The sequence below is a fragment of the Ursus arctos genome, unplaced genomic scaffold (assembly GCF_023065955.2).
Source record: "Ursus arctos isolate Adak ecotype North America unplaced genomic scaffold, UrsArc2.0 scaffold_11, whole genome shotgun sequence".
In the NCBI taxonomy this organism is placed as follows: Eukaryota; Metazoa; Chordata; class Mammalia; order Carnivora; family Ursidae; genus Ursus; species Ursus arctos.
Window position 1 is genome coordinate 34,960,066 of NW_026622775.1, and position 12,869 is coordinate 34,972,934.

General features: G+C 45.5%; 1 protein-coding gene across 1 annotated transcript in view; it reads right to left on the reverse strand.

Annotated features, from left to right (window-relative positions):
- Window positions 1-12,869, reverse strand: part of ZNF827 (zinc finger protein 827) — a 161,616-nt gene that overhangs the window by 129,947 nt on the left and 18,800 nt on the right. The window contains exon 2 of the mRNA XM_026499427.4: window positions 87-1,130. Coding sequence (XP_026355212.1) covers window positions 87-1,130 — 1,044 coding nt within the window. The remainder of the gene's footprint in view (window positions 1-86; window positions 1,131-12,869) is intronic.

Consider the following 12,869-nt stretch of genomic DNA (forward strand, 5'->3'; position numbering starts at 1 on the left):
CAGTGAAGAAGACATGGCAATTTACAGTAAAAAGGGAAAAAAAAAAAAAAAAACTTACACGATGGTGGAAATAAAAGATTCCATACCTGAATTGGAGGGTTTAGAAACTCTTCCCTTAGGAACGGGGAGTAACAATAATTCCAAGGACTGTGGCGGTGGTGGCGGAGGTGGTGGCGGGGGTGGCGGGGTGACTTTTTCTTGCTTCTTCTCCGAAGGCGGTGGTGGTAGAGGGTCCTCAGGCACCAGTGATGACTTCTCAGCCAGAAGACTCCCAGCAGCCCTTGCTGCTACCTCTTTCAGAAGGGCAGCCGAGGAGGTCATGGAAGCCAGGGAAAGGAAAGAGCTGGCCGGAGGTGGGTGCTCCTGACCAGGAGTCAAGCTTCTCTCACTGACCTTCTTGGATAAGGCTGCCAAGGTGGAACTGGCAGACTGGGAGCTAAAAGGGGAGGAAAAGGACTCAAATCGCATGGTCTCCTCAGTCCTGGTGAGAGATTTGTCCTGCAGAACGGCATTGGCTGCAGCTTTCAGTTTTAGGATGGCTGAATCCGGGGACAAGCCGCAGGTGGTGGTTGAGTTGGACAACCACTTACCTTGGTTCCATATAAAACGGTTACTTGGAGTGTATTGGTCATTCTGTTCCTGCTTCTCAGCCAACTTCCTGGCAAGAACACTGAGCTGTTGGGCATGGTGGGACGGTGGGGAAAAGGAGATATTCGAGCCCACGTTTACCGGGGACTCCACCCTGCCATTGGCCGTGGTCGTGGCATCGAGTTTGAGGGAGCCGGCCTCCAGCAGCCGCCTCAGGTTGCTGCTCAAGGGCTTTGTGGAGCCTGGGGGGTCATCTTCACACAAAGAAGACACGCCAGGGGAGAGGTGGTCTTGACACTGCAGGGAGTCTCGCAGGACCTCACCGTCAAGTCCCACCAGCTCCAACGTGTGACTGCTGGGGGTCGCACTTCCCAAGGAGGTGTCGGGGGAAGTGGACTGCTCCTGGATCCGGTCCTCCAGAGACAACTTATAGTTCTCCTGGACTTCTCCATAGGATGCTTCTGACGGAGTCTCTGAAGAGTTTCCATACCAGTGCTCTCCTTCACTGAGCTCTCCCTCCGCCTCTTCCAGCCTACTAACATCTGGGGGAATTAAGAAGATCAGGTTTACTCCCCAGTGAGCAACGAGCAAGTCTGAAGACATTCAAATGGAGTTGTTGACATGCTTCCTCTTCCCCTCCCCCACCCCGAGAACCACAAGAAAGACAGCAACAGCCTTACTAGATAATGTCAGGTGCTGAGTCAGACAGACTTGGCATAAGCCTGAAAGAAGGTAAAATACTAAACAGGCAAAGGTAAAAACACACCCACCTACGAAACATATTCATCTTTCTATAATTATTCCAGACAAGTTGAAATGGAGAGGGGGGAGAGAAAAATGCATCTGGTAAAAAAGTAACTACATGAAGAGACTGCTATTCTCAGTGGTGGGGGAAACGGAACGACACTCGCTCCCTTGGAAAAAAAAAAAACAACCAGCATGATATCTTTAGTGTCTCATCAGAATTAGAGAGGAGGCCTGGCAGGGTGGGAAAATGTTGTCTGTGAGGCACAAGACAGTGGGAAGCTGCTTCCCCACTTTCTGATTCCATGACCTCCGGAAAGCCGCTTAGCTGGTTTGATAGAAGATGCAACTGATTTTTTTTGAAAAGTTTATCCAAAAATGTAAATAATACCTACTGTTATATATTGCAACTTCACCCAGTTGTTAGGAAGCTTAAATCATAAGAAGCATGTGGCTGTAATTTGCAGACTGTCAAGTTCTACACAAAAATCAGACCTCATTAGCAGACACTATTCACATTACTGATTTCTTAAAGTGACGACGTCTCCCATGTTATGCACGCTACTTCTTTGAGAGTCGTGGATTCCAATTACCAACATGCCTGCCATCCTGTCACAGGCAATGATTAGGAATTTGTTCCCTTCCTCTACTAAGAGTCCCCTTTAATGATTTTCCATCTATTAATTTATCTATCCACCACTACCACTCTGACTGCCCCCCAAGCACCACTCAGCCGGGACTCCCTGCCATGCCAAGAGCACCCAGGAGCTCTGTCATTTTTTTACCTTTGCTCAAGATAGTCCTTCTATCAGGAATGTCTTTCTCTCCTCCAGAAAACCTGACTGTCTATTTATCCTTCAACTTGCTACCTCAAAAGTTTCTTCCTTGTGATTGTCCCCGGAACTCTCAAAATTAATCTCTCCTTCACATCCACTCATTCACTTATTCAACAAATAATTGTGAAGTCCCTGCAGCATGCCAGGCATTGTTCTAGATCATTCTAGATTGAACCACATTGAACAAAACAAAGGTCCAGCCTTCTTGTAGCTTATATCCAGTGGAGGAAGATAGATGTCACACAAAACTTTAAAAACTAGTAAATCATAGAGTAAGCCAGAGGGTGATAAGTGCTACGGAAAAAGATACACAGCAGGACAAGGAGGTTTGGAGGTAACGGGTAGTTTCAATCTTAAATAGAGTGGTCAGAATGGGGCTTCACGGAGGTGGTGACATCTGAGCAAAGACGGAAGAAATGGGAAGTTGTTCAGGCAGCTACCCCTGGGAGAACGTTCCAGGTACAGGGAGTCTCTGTGAAGTCCCTGATGTGGGGACATGTGTGTTCGTGACACAGCAAGGAGGCCAGTGTGGGCAGAGTGGAACAAGTAAAGGTTAGAGCAGTAGGAGAGGAAGTCAGAGAAATAACATTAGAGAGAGCGAGGGAGGGGGGAGAGAGAGGGTGGCTGGGAGTGTGTGGTGCGGCAATGAGGCTACCAGACCCGCACAACGCTGTAAATTGCTGAAAGGTCTTTTGCATCTGGTGAAATTGGAACTACGGAGGGCTTTGATATGATGCGACTTACATTTTCAAAGGACTCTTCTGGCTGCTATGTGAAAAAGAGGCTGCAGACACAAGGGTGGGGGCAGGGAGACCAGCTACGAGGCTGGAACCCAGGTGAAGGATGACAGTGTGAAGTTCAGCTCAAGGTGACCGCCCACGGTGAGAAGCGGCCAGATTCTGTGCATCTTCTGAATGCAGAGCCCACAATCCCGTGTTTTGCTCCTATTGATTTTATATCACTCTAAATTACCTGTCTACTATCTGCGTATCTTCTAGAAGGTAAGTGGTGGTGTTCCTTGGAGGCAGGGATGGAGTTTTTGGAGGCAGGGATGGAGTTTTATCATCCACATCCCCCACTGTGCCTAGCACAATGCCTGGACCCCAGCAGAGTTCAATGAATGTTTAGGGACTAAGCCCAAACTCCCCATTGTGCCAAGTTTTGCTATATAACATGCTGTTTCTTTTCTGAATAGAAACAGCTAGAACTAGTAATGCATGAGCTACAAGCTAATACATTGATCTTCCCATGGTATTTAGAGAAGAAATGTCACAAATGACAAATTCTCTTTCACTAAGCTAAAGTTCTGCAACTCCTTCCTGAGATTCTTTATTAAATTATCAAGAAAATGTAAAATATCAAACGGAATTTGCTGAAAAAAGGCAGATAGAATTGAATTTTCTCTGTTAAAAACAGTCTGGTTCCTTGTGATTTGCCACATTTCCTTCTTCCCACTCGATTTCAACATTTTTCATCTTTGCTGAAACCGGCAGGACCCTGAGCTACTCATCTCCCCGATGGCTTCTCGAAGAGATGCTTTTTACCAAACACCAAGCAGTCAACATCAATTTCAACAATAGGGCTAATTTTAAGTTCCTTTGGCAAACCACCTTTCCTGATTTCAGTTTAAATATTTCATCCTTTAGAAAAATCACATGGGAATGATCCTGTAAATAGTAAGAAAAGTAAAAGATTAAAAATCACTACAAGAAGAACAGTTGACTTATTTCCTCAAAGAGTCTCTTTCTCTGATCTTTATTGACACTCACTAAATGAACATAGGAAAATAAATGATTCAAAAGTAAATACTTCTAGGTTATATTTTTGTCATATGAGAGTAGCTCCAGATAGTCAAGACTGGTCTAGAACCAACGTGGCAAGTGTCGGAGAACAAGGTACAGAAAACCAGGGTTTTCAGAACCACAAAAAATCATAACCACTTGCCCAGGCTTGTCATTTTACTGAGACTATGAAATACTCTGAGGGGCTCCCTGCTGGGATTTTGACACACAGCTACCTACTGCTAATGCCAGAGCCAAGAACCCAACTCTCACAACACCCGGCCAGTGCTTCTCCGCACAGTCCCACGTCACCATCTGCCAGGTGCCCTCTGCACGGCAACTTCTGGAGAACTTGGAGCAGCTGCCCTCCCATCCCCAGTCAGCCATCCTTCCACTCTTGAAACAGAAAGAAGCAAGAGAATTCTCATAGATACGGACGGTGTTCACTCCTTATCCTGAGATACACCATTAAGAGGTAAGTATCCTTTATTCCCATACTCCAACCTCTCCATTCCCTCCCTGCAACTTCTTTCTTGCAGCGGTCAAAAACTGATTCAAATGCCTCAAGATTTCAGCACTTCTACTGGCAAAGCCCCAAAGGCAAAACTTAATTTCCCAGCCCCTCCACAGCCTCAGCAAGGAAGAAGACTCTCTCGCCAAACGTGCTGAGGTCGTGAGTACATCAAAAACTGAAGTTGCCCATTCAGGCTCTAATCCTATCAAGCAGTGATAAGGAGATCTGAACATTCTTGAATGATACAAACAGCTGATATCCACATGGAGAGCAACTTTCCCAACCTTTCCAAAACGGCAGCCCCAAACAAGCAAACAAAGCATTTCTTAAACAGACCAGTTTCCGTCCTACAAGATCCCTGGATATGTCTCAAATACCCAGTCCTCGGTTCTTTGCAGACACCTCTGAGATCCACTCTCTTCTGGACTGCAAGAAAACTCGGGTACATGAAGCATATTTTTAAACTCCCGATGCTCTATTAGTCGCCTTTCTGAAGACGCTGCTCCTGAAACTGAGTATTACTAGTCAAGTAATCACCCAATAACGCTAACGCGTGGCCTAGGAGCAGCCAGACCAGACACCCGAGGAGAAGCATCTCTGAAATTACTCTGGCATCCCGTGAGGTCAAGCGAAAAGCGGGAGCAGCTTTCAGAGAAATGAATGCCAGAGAAGTGGAGACCTGCAGAGGCCGTAGAACAATCCTAAGAGGCTCACACCAGCACGCTCTCAGTTCACAAAACAGCAGCCACAAGCATTTTCTCCCACAAACACGGATTCTCTTCCCCCTGCTGGGCTGCTCTGTATTTCACGTTGGATCTCAAGCGGGAGATGTCCTTGAAGGCTGCACGGGTCCACTGACGGGGAGCTCCCCGTCAGCGGGGTGGGCAGGAACCTCTGGAACCTTCCACAGGACATTCTGAGGAAAGACGGTCTCGCTGGCGAAGCTCAAAACAAGGCATTCCTGCAATCGAGGGGATTACTTTGTTGGACACCACGAACTTTCAGAACAAGCTGGGCTTGACTTCGGACTCTCTTTCACAATTCGAGAAGCCCCCGGGCAGCGAGACAGCTCCACCTTCCTGTCTGTCACCAGCACGGAATCGTGGCACCTCCTCGCCGAGCCCCCCACACACCGCGCCGTCCCGGAAACGCTTCCTGCGCACCCCGACTGTGCGGTTCACAGCTTTCCCGACTGAGGCTCCCGGGGAAGCCTCTAAGCGGCCAATGTAAATAACTTCCTTCTAAATACATTATTTTTAACCTCCAGAATAGGAAGCTTATTTCCATGGCTAATTTTACAACAACCTATGTCTCTGACAGCCAGGTTCACACTCATTCCTGTCAATTTTACACAACAGTCTGTTTGGGTGTTTTTCACTTTAAATCATAAACTCAAAGAATTAAGAATAGAAATGGTACAATTACAGAATGAAAATATGCTGAATAAATTTTGTTTCCATGTGGTGAATATTTCTCCTTTGGGGAAAACAAAACAAAATTCCACTACCTAACACATTTATTTATAATTCAGTTCTCAAGCAGAAAATCGGTAACTCGATATCCACAACTCTTGCTGCATTTTTTTTTTCAACTCACTTCCTCTTCGGGTTGACAGTTTTAATCAGATGCTTTTAATTGGACAAATACTCAACTCAGAAGATCCTCGATCAGAAAGACAGGGAGTGAAAAAAGGGGGAAAAAATGCAAGACAGAGATACCTATTAATTTTCATGCCTTTGGCTGAGGTTAAAATAAGTGGAGATGGAAATCGAGAAGCCCCGTTTCTAAATCGACCCACCACCCATCCCACCAGTCGGTCTGCTGTGAATCTAACCAGAGGGTTTGAAGAGAACAAGGTGGAAATTCTTAGGACTCGTCTGGGATGGTATTGATTCATGGCCAGTCCTCTGGCAGTCAACACCTTCTCTTGATAACAGGTGTCTTCACTGGTATCTCCCAACTAACCATCAGGCTCATTTTCATCTAAAAATCTTCCAGTGTCCTTCCTTTCCAGCTAACACACATTGATAGCTAAAGATCTATATTTAATTTTAAGGTCATGCATCCCTACCCTATGAATCACTTGTACCTGTAATACCTACCTCAAATCGGACAACCAACTTTTCCACACAATTTTATACAAAAGTGGTGTGTAAAAAAAAGTGGCTTGAGGAGCTCTGTATAGAAACTATGAGCAAAGCCAAAGCTAATAATGGACTTAATTCGACAAACATCTCCTGAGCATTTACTATGTTCAGGGAGCTATTGTCTGCGAGAGGGAGCCCCAGGATGTAGCAGTCTCTTGCCCAACGGCTTGCAATCATCAGGGAGCCAGGGCTGCCCAAGCGTCCGAAGCACAATGGCTGGTTCCATCACAGAGCAACCGAGCAAGAGCTGTGTGTGCATAAATCAATTCCAGTGGTGCAGATGGCTTTGGCAATGGACCTCGAAGGGATGAAGATGACTTTCTCAGATGACCCTGGAAATTCAGGTATTGGAGGGCTTGCTCTTCTCAAACTATCTGGCAGGAAACAGCCCTGTCATGGAGTAAGCTAACATTCAGGTGACATACATTAGCGAAACTAACCTCATGAACTGGTTTTTATATTCTTAATTCTTCACATTTAAAAAACAGACCATCTATTGATTTATTAAAGTGCAGATTTTACCAATTTTCTTAACCATACCCATTCGTTTTGAAATCAGACCATTAGATTATGAATGCCTGAGGCGGGACCATAAGTTGGTCATTTTCATATTCCTGCTCGATGCTCTGCCTAGAGTAGGGGAGGGCCTCTGTGTTGTAGTGACCACCAGGACTGCATGAAGCGACAGGTAAGGCTCTCAGCCCTTGTACTAAACCCAGAGAGGGGCACGATGGAGCTTGGATCTGAGAGGATGTCAACGCACCATCAGGGCTCTCTCTCTTGTTGCTTCTCGTCTCTTCTCGGAGGTTAGCCTCCTCCTCTCAGGCCACCTTCCCCTGGAGGCTGAAAACCTGGCTTCACTCTCGATCACTTACCACCTAGAGAAAGGTCTTTCCCCTTGGATGAGCCTGCTGGAGGTCAGGTTCCGCTCTCTGGACTTAACACTGAAGCCAGAGGGCGGGTTCTACAATTGGCTTAATGTGAGTCACAGAAGAAAGAAGAGGGAAGAGGCACCAGGAAGACAAGGATGACCTCTGTAATGTTAAATAAAGGTTTGGCATGCTGCACATTAGGCTGTTCTGAACCGATCTGATGATTTTAAGCATAAAACATATCCTCATTTAGGCCGGTCTTACCTGCCAATTTTTAAATTGTCCCTCTGAAGCCGGAAAGCCTCAGCATGTTCCCCACACCAGTTTGCCTGACACTAAGAGACCTCTCAGGGGTTTGGGGCTCCAAGGCCACAGTGTGAGTGAAACCCACGGGCGGGCAATTGGCCCCACGGGCCAGAGCCTCAGGGATCACAGCGAAATACCACGATGCCCAGGGTACCCAACTGCTGTCAGCAGGGCCAGAAGGAAAATTTAAGAACAGCTAGTTATTTAAAACTGCCAGGGTGGAGAAGACAACCAGACTCCTGTCACCAGTCCAGCTGGGGAAAAGGTGCCGTGAGGGCACAGGGGAAATGGGAGGAAGTCTGGAGAGGATAAGAGTCCGCAGACTGAGATAGCACCAAGAGGCCCTCCGGGTCAAGACACACATTTTGCGCACAGCAGTATTTTCCAAGTGTTGTTGTAAATGTCCACGAGTAAAACAAAGGTAACACAAATGAACACATCACTCCTTATCTTCAAAGAGAGTTGCCAACGGTATCTCAGCTGGTTTCAGTATTCTTATACGAAGTTGCCAGATCTTCCAGTGACCGAGGAGCTACCCAACCTCCTCCATCAAACTGCCCATCTCTTGGGACTCCTGGGTGGCTCAGTCGGTTAAGCATCTGCCTTTGGCTCAGGTCATGATTCCAGGGTCCTCGGATCAAGCCCCGTATCTGCCCCTTGCTCAGCTGGGAGCCTGTTTCTCCCTCTGCCTCTGCCTGCTGCTCCCCCTGCTTGTGCTCTTTCTCTCTCTGGCAAATAAATAAAGAAAATCTTTAAAAACAAACAAACGAACAAACGAACAAACTGCCATCTCAACACAAATGTTAGCTCCTCCATCCCTATGATTGCTTCGACCAAAAACCCTGCAGCCAGCCTTGACTCTTCGCTTTCCCTACATGCCTCATCAAATTCATCTGCATATCCTGTTGGTTCTCCCTTCCACATGCATCCCAAATCTCGCCACTTCGCACCATGTCTACCATTCCCGCCCCGAGCTACAGCGCTACCAGCCCTCACGAGGACGATGGCAGTAGCCTCCCAGCTAGCCTCCTACTTCCAATTCTTGCCCCACTATGCTCAGCCAGCCTCCAAAATGGCTTCTCACGGTTCTCAGAATGACATCTAAAACCCTTACCTTGCCCTTAGGGTCCTACATAATCTGTATCCCTCTGACCTCATCTCCTACTCCTTGCTAGTAAATAATAAATACATATCAAAATTTCCCCCGAATAGCCACAGGGATGACTCCTTTACTTCCTCAGGTCTCCCCTCCAACAACACTGTTTATTAGAAGAACAGCTCCACGAGAGAGAGGGCTTAATTTTGTTCACGGCTGTACGCTCATCACTTAGAATGGGATGGAGCACAGAGCAGGTGCTCAGTTATTATTTGTCAAATGTATGAATGAGAGAGAAGAATGCGCTTAACAATCAGAAAGGCAGCACTTGTCAGTCTTGGAAATGAGAACGATTTTCAAAATTACAAATGATAATCCTATTTTTCTCATGTGAGTCAAACATGAAATAGGGAAAAGAGCTTGTTTTGCAAACTTTTCCACCAGTCTCCCTAGTGGCCAAAAAAAGAGAAAAACACCCCAGGGGAACCAAGGACCCAAGCTGAAGCCCCCTCCAGGTAAGCCCCAAATTTCTTTGGACTCTTGGCTTAACGTGCCATGTGAATTCCACTTTCTACTCTGTACTATAGCCGGGCTTGTTCTTACTAAATACTACAGGGGTGTATCTCACAAACCCCTGAGGGTTTCTTCTCTGCAGGGATGCAGCACGTTTCTCTGATTTCCACCTGCTCTGGAGAAACATGTCCCCTATGTGGGGAAGCAAGGATCTATGAAAAGTATCTAGCGCAGTGTCAAGAGCTCACTAAAGGCTGGCTACCCTTGTTACTATTCTTACTATCAGAAAACAGAGAGTACTAGTCCTATTGCCCCTACTTCAGACAGAAAGGCTAAATCACAGAGGGTAACTTCCCTGGACCACACCATGGATCTGTAGGAGACCAAGAACTGTAACTCTATTTGCTAAATTTGAATTTTGTGTCTGAATTAGAGATGGAAAAGCCTTGGAGCTTTAGTCCATATGGCTAGTCTCTCGGCAGAGGCTTAGATAGGGCCAGCGATTAGCCCATGGTCCCATGGTTGATTTACGAACATAGACAGGACTTGAGCTCAGATGTCTCACTCCAAAGGCCAGGGCTTCTACTACTACATCATGGTATAATCATCATGAAGTGAACGAGTGAATTCTAGAACCAGCCCTGGAACACAGGAGCCTCCCAACAAACACTGGTTGAATGAATGAACAATCATGCATAAAGCACTAAAAATGTACAGGGTGCTTTATTAGATGCTTTAATATTCACCAGCAAATGTGATCCTCACAATGACTTTATGTGGTAGACCATAGTCTCTTCATTTTACAGACCAGGAAACCAAGATTCCACAGGTTCATGGCTTATCCAATATACACACGTAATGAGAGACAAAGCAAGGTTCAAGCCCAAATCTTCCGGAAATCGAAGAGTACAAGTAGCCTGACAAAAAAGTGATTTTTCAGGTAACCAAAAAGTACCACAGTACCTTCAAGTAATCAACATTTTAAGCTTTATTTTGTTGGGATTTCAAATACATACACTCTCAGAGATGAGTTCCCTCCTTGTAAATGTGTGGCGTTTTGGCTGCCGGAGCTGTAGTAACCATCACCCGGCTTATTAACACTGCGTGCAAACCAAGGATGAAAACCTAGTGTTGAACTGTGTCCCTGTGAAGAGATGGTCAAGTCCAACCCTCGGGACTTGGGACTGTGACCTTATTTGGAAAGATGGTCTTTGCAGATGATCAAGTTAAGATGAGGTCATTAGAGTGGACCCGAATCCCCTATGATGGGTGTCCTTATACAAAGGGGAAATGTGGACACAGAGACAGACACGCACGCAGTGAAGACTGCAGTGACACTGTCACGCCAAGGAAGAGAGAGGCCTGGAACAGATCCTTCCTGTGTCTTCCTTGTGCCTCTGCAGGCAGCCTGACCTGGGACTTCTGGCCTCCAGAGCAGTGAGACAATAAATTTCTGTGTAGCCACCCAGTTCGTAATCCTTTGTTGCAACAGCCCCTGAAAACTAATATACGTAAGCCTGAATGAAGGCCTGAGGCATTTTTTTTTTCTGGATCTGCTCACCTCCGGCTTCTAAACTGTAGCCTTGGTTAGTGCGGTAGTTTCTGTACAAGCAGGCTATTACCGCACAAACTGACCACCCTGCTGCTCGTGTGAAGTCCTCTGAGGCTTCGAGGACTGTGAGCAGACTGTGAAGTTATTTTTACCTACCTCTACATTTTAACCAAATTTTGTTCAAATGAAAGATCTGGAGAAAGACATTAGGGAAGAGAAGGCTTCTAGGACTACAGGTACTTCAAAATCTCCGGACAAAAATACACTCATCACTACGTATGTTGTGGCAAATTAGTAAGAAAGGGATCGTTCAAAATACGGCGTGAATCCACGGGCCAAAAGGCCAACCTGGAGACCAAAACACTCCTGGTTAGTCCACGGATTGATTACTTTGCTCCCTTCACCCTTCCATGCACCTCCATGTTACAAAAAGCATATAGAATGTGTCCCCTCAAGCAATCAGGAGTAAATTTACCATGGCTACCATGGCGTTATCAGAAAAATTGTCTGTTAAGGCTGATAAATCGGTCGATTATCTGCTTCCTTGACTATTATTTCCTCTCGTATAAATGTTTTCATCCCAACATTACCAATACCTGTTATAAGATGAACAATATATTACCAAACCACTGAAATCACCAGGAAATTCTTAATAGATCAAAAAAGAACTTAACTACGAAAAAAGCCCTAATAACATAATAATGCACTCTGTCGTCTATGAACAGCACTCTATAGAGAGATAAATGGCTACTTATTGAAATCTTAGCTTATACATAAAATGATACATTTCTTCCCAGGCACATTTGCCAAGCACTGACATCACGTACCTTGTAATGAAACAGATTATGCTTATAATCATTCTGCCTGCCAAAGGAAAATTTCACACAGTAAGTCCTTTATTTACTAAAAATATATGTCTATACTGGAAGAAAATGGGCCTTTGGGGATGAGAGATTTACCAAAGGAGAGGAGATGGAATTGCTTTTTATTTAGCGCTTAAATACATATAAAACAAAAGCTGCAGAGAAAGCAGCTCCCAACTCCCCTCCCCCCATCCCACCACATTTTCACGAAAGGATACTGGTGTAATGAATTGGGAGAGAACTATTTTTTCTTCTTTTTTTTTTTTTTGGATTAACCACACAAACCCATGACACTGATTACAAGGACAACCCTAACTCAAAGTTAACTTTAAACGCTGATTTAGGCCAACAACTTTAACCTGTACTCTGACCAGGCTTTGTGCCACGGCTGCTATCAAGTGATCAAATGTATTCTTATCCATTGTCTCCTTTTATTTTCCCTGCCCACCTTCTGGCACACACACAAGACATGAATGATGCCAAAGACAATGAAAACAACAAATATCACAACCAACCAACAAACCTGGGGCAATTCCAAGGGTCCCCTGTAGCTAGATGACCGTCACCTCAACAACTGGGAATCCTATGGTTTCACCCACCTAATTCTCTTCGAAGACTCCCAGGGGTGGGAGCTTTGCACGGGCTTGTCCACTTGGGGTTTCACCGAGAAACCTTCCCTAGGTCTTTTACTCGAAAGACCTGGCACTGCTTCCTAGCCACCTATCCCCGTGAGCGATGTTCCGCAGGGGAAAACATCCATGCCACTCCCCCAACAAAGCTCAGATGCTTCCGGAAACACATCAAGTGTTAAGGATGACGTTAGGAAAATGTGCTTTACTGATCCCTGCTTCAATGGAGGCTCATCGAACATTACATCAAAAACTAATGATGTATTATATGTTGGCTAATTGAATTTAAATTTTTAAAAAATGAAAATAAGCATTTATAAAAATAACAAAAAATATAAAAAACAAATGGAGGCTCAACTCCAAGGCAGAGGCTCAAGACAATAAAAATCCCTCTGGCACGCATAGGTACGGCCCCAAAGTGACCAGGA